Source organism: Phallusia mammillata, chromosome 6, assembly GCF_965637545.1.
Source record: "Phallusia mammillata chromosome 6, kaPhaMamm4.hap1.1, whole genome shotgun sequence".
NCBI classification, from domain to species: Eukaryota; Metazoa; Chordata; class Ascidiacea; order Phlebobranchia; family Ascidiidae; genus Phallusia; species Phallusia mammillata.
The window spans coordinates 13,580,064-13,584,556 of record NC_137257.1 but is presented as its reverse complement, the minus strand read 5'-3'; the positions used below and the strand labels follow the sequence as shown (position 1 = coordinate 13,584,556).

General features: G+C 52.6%; 1 protein-coding gene across 1 annotated transcript; it reads left to right on the top strand.

Moving 5' to 3' along the window:
* LOC145232374 (uncharacterized) lies at window positions 1-2,508 on the top strand. The gene has a single exon (XM_080096986.1). It carries the CDS (start codon window positions 115-117, stop codon window positions 2,506-2,508), a length of 2,394 nt encoding a protein of 797 aa, XP_079953112.1. The 5' UTR covers window positions 1-114.
* The last annotated feature ends 1,985 nt before the right edge of the window (window positions 2,509-4,493 follow it).

Sequence of the window (4,493 nt, the reverse complement as noted above, 5' to 3'; positions counted from 1 at the left end):
ATTGTTTTGGCCACTACTTTGCTCTAGTGGACATATCATGCGCGACACCGACTGACTGGGGATTTTTTTCTTGCCATTTCACTCGTAAAAATAACCCGTGTCTTGAAATGAAGCATGTACGGGCTTCAGGTAGCCGCCTGTTACCTTATAACAGTATTCTATGTGAATAAGGTAAGCATCAGTATTATATTGATTGCCCCTTATCCGTGCCATCAGCAAGTTAAGTCAATAGATTTACACGTGGAACTGGCGCGAATAGAAGTCATTTCGGCTCCCTGTGCGTTTACCCCATCTACTGTTTCCACCCCTGTTAGGCCTAACGTTTGTGCGGACTTCTATTGCCGTCGCAAACGTTCTTACCCGAACTACCCCGTGTGTTCACCACAAAGGGTAGTTGACTCCCCACCTGCTACCCCGGCCACCTCGTGCGTCACCTTGTGGACACGAGGCCTGTGCCCCCCCAAGCCTGCCCCCGAGCGCGACCCCAGCCCGGTAAGGCAGAGCCCAAACCTTCGACACCAGCACCCACGACACCCCGGCCCGCTTTCTCCACCCACCCCCATCCCAGACCGACGAACGTCCGGGGCTCCCAGCCCTTTTCAGGGCTCTTGCGTGGAAAGGACCAGTCGGTCACCCAGCGTGCAGGGCGCCGGCCCAACTGCTGATACGTCGTCACAGCAAGTCGAAGTCGATTTCGACCTAGTGACGTCACGGTCGAACCTTCCTGCTGCAAGGTCGACCTTTGAAGGAGAATTAACGTCGAAACTCACCGTTCCGCTTGAACGAGTTTCGACCATGGCCAAGGCGTGGAATGTCGTTGCAAGCCGCAACCTTCCACCTTTCAGTCGGGAGACTGAAGTACTAGCCAAGCTTCCTGCCCGGAAGACTCGACAGTTCATTTATGAACTGTTGAAAAAGGTCAACTTTCCGGCGCAGGAGCTCGAAGGCATCGTCGAGCGCCGTGGAGGGCTCACGGACTTCACGTGCCGCACCAAGGAGGGTGCGCGCACGCTGCAAAGGAAACTCGGGTCGCACCCCAACGTGGAGTATGCAAAACTCTACGACTCGGAGTGGACCCGGGTTTGGGTGAAGGAGGTTCCACCCAGGTACTCCAACGAGGAAATCCGTGCATACATCGAACGTAAGCACGGAGAGGTCAAGAAGCACGAGAAGGTCAAGGATCGTTGGGGCCTGTACGATGGCAAACGAACCTTCGACACAAAAACGGTTGACCTCAAGGAAAGCCCAATTGGTCCGAAAATCAGACTGGGTGGTTTGGCCTTTGTCATTGAATATGACAACCAACCACCGCAGTGCTTCGTATGTCGCCAGTTTGGGCACATGCGTGACGAGTGCGAGGCACTCAAAAGCCGGGAAAACACCCCCGAAAACTCGGTAGAGGAAGCGGTCGAGGGCCCGCCTCTACCTTCGGCTACCTCCACCCCGGTGCGGGCGGAGAAGAACGACGGTTTTCAGGTGGTCCAGGGGCACCGAAACCGAAAGAAAAGCGGCAACGCGAATGCCAACCCCCTGAAGTCCAGTGCCACCGAGACAGGCACCCTGGTTGCACAGGCACTGGAGCCTCTAACAACAGAGGCCAACAAGGAACTTCAGCATCCGGAGGGCGGCACCTCGGGTGCCCCCGACAATGGGAAATTTCAGTATCCGGAGGACGGCACCTCGGGTGCCTCCGACAATGGGAAACTTCAGAATCCGGAGGGCGTCACCTCGGGTGACCCCGACAAAGGAAAGGATCTTCAGTATCCGGAGGGCGACACCTCGGGTGCCCCCGACAAAGGAAAGGATCTTCAGTATCCGGAGGGCGGCACCTCGGGTGCCCCCGCCCCTCCTGGCCCAAGGCCACAACGAAACCCGCCGCGGAAACCAAAGAAGAGCGCGGGAGGCACTTCGGGTGCCGCAGCCAAGAAACCCGGGGCGACAAAGAAGCAAACCCCGCGGAAATCTGGGCCCACACCTGATCCTGAGGGTGGTACCTCGGGTGCCCCCGACCCTACGGGCGGGAAAACAGGGCCCAGTTCCCCGCCAACACAGGATCCGGACTTGGATTTACTGGACAAAGATTTGGATTTATTGGCCCACCCGGCTGAAGACAAAGAAGTGGATTTATTGGCCGACCCGGCCGAAGAGAAGGAAATCCAACTGAAAGAGGGAATCCTCGAAGACCTTTTGGAAGCTGCAAGAGACCTCTCTGACTCCAGCGGAGAGGACAAGGTACCGGTACTTAATAAGCGTGATAGGTCGTCGTCGAACTCTGGCGATGACCGAAAGCGGGCCTGTTTTGAAAATTTTCACAATATCGTTTCGTGTGAGTGCGGGCAGGACACGCTTCTATCTAAAGAGGGAGAAGCCATAACTTGCCCGGGTTGTAAAAAGTGCTACATTAAATGCTCGTGTGGCCATGCTCATCCGTTAGGGGATGGGCAAGGTAGCCAATGCTCTGAGTGTAAAACGTTTTTCCCCATGCACGCTCTTAACTATACCGTTTAGGGACTAGAAGCGTTTTTTTTTGATACACCGTTGTAACACGCCAATATCAATAGTCATGGCGAATTTCCTAAAAATAGCCACATTCAACGTCGGGGGGATGGCCGATCCAGCTAAGCGATCCGCTGTATTGTCATCCCTCCGGTCGTTAGACGCCCACATCATTCTCCTCCAGGAGACGCATAGTTCTCCTGTGACGGAGGGTGGGTGGTGCGTCGAATGGGAGCCGAATAAAGCGATTTTTTGGTCTTCTCTTTCGGGGGCCCGATCGGAGAACGGAGTCGGGATCTTGCTAAAGCATAACGCCCTTAGCTTTGTTTCTCACTCTGGGGATGGGAACGGTAGAATTTTGGCTGCCGACATTAGACTTTACCATTCAATCATACACGTCGTAAACGTGTATGCCCCTAACCGTACCGAAAGCACTCCCTTAAGGAATGCTTTCTTCGACTCCCTTTATACCTACACCTACTCGAGGCATCCCACTCTCTTGGCCGGTGATTTCAACGGTGTGCAGGACCCGATACTTGAGCGTTTCCCCCCCTTACGTGGTAGTAACGAAAAGTTGTCAGGTCTTATCGCCCTTGTTGAGAACCTCCAGTTGTCGGATTCCTTCCGAAAGCTGTACGGCAACCGTATTTTTTACACACGTAGACAACATAACACTCAATCACGTCTAGACAGATTTTACATTTCACCTCATGTGCACCCCATTTCGGAATTTGGCACACAAAATTCACTTTCAGACCACGACATCATAACACTACAGATTCGGACAGAGCCTCAGCCCCCTAGGGGGAAGGGGATCTGGAAGAATAACACTAGCACTTACACAACAGACGCCTTCCAGGAGGAACTTGAACGCAGGTGGGCCTTGTGGCGAACGCTACAGGTCCCCTGCTTCAAGGATAAATTCTCTTGGTGGCTCGACATGAAACACCGCATTAAATTAATGAACATAGCACACTCACAACAGAACAGACAACAGGCAAACACGGAAGCCAAACAGCTTGAGGAAAGGGTTACGGCTATTTGGGGGCAATTGGCAAGGGACCCTACCCTCCTCCCCGAATACCTCTCTTTAAAACGCCTTTCGGCCAACACCCAGCGACAATCTGCTCGCGCCAAAATTTTAAAATCCCAAGCTTCCTGTTTTGACCGCGGTGATCGGGGTACCAAGGAGTTCTTTCAGCGTTTCACTGAACATAGATCTAATACTGGTATTGTTAAACTGTGTGATGATTCCGGTCGCCACACGGAAAACACTAACGAGATGCTTAACATCGCCCACACCTTTTACAGTAAACTTTACACGAAACGCCCTACATGTACAGCAGCTCAGCAACACTTCCTGCAACACGTCACCCCTAAACTTGACTCGAATGATGATACACTAGGTAAGCCCATAACGGCTGAGGAAGTGCTGAACACAATTATGCAAATGTCGTTGGGGAAATCCCCTGGACCCGATGGCGTCAGCGTCGAGTTCTACCGCTCGTGCTGGCGTATCATTGGCCAGGATTTAACTGACGTCATTAATACGATACACTCGTCGGGAACCGTCCCGGACGAGATGAAACGTGGCACAGTTACTCTAATCCATAAGAAAAACGACACAACACTGCTGAAGAACTACCGCCCGATCTCGTTGCTTAACACTGACCTTAAAATCTACACCAAGATTCTGGCAAATCGCATGCGCGCGCTCCTGGACAAGGTCTTGCACCCCCAACAATTTGCTGCGCCCGCCCGTCGAATTGCCGACGCCACTGTTTTGCTGAGAGATCTCTATTGTGATGCGATAGAGCGGGGCACAGATGCTTTCATTATTTCGCTCGACTTCGAGAAGGCTTTTGATTCAGTTGACCATGAATGGCTTTATTCGGTTATGACTAAAATGTGTTTCCCTGAACACTTTGTAAAACTAGTTCAGTCACTTAACACAAACGCGCAGTCGAATGTTCTAGTTAATGGACACCAAAGCCCGC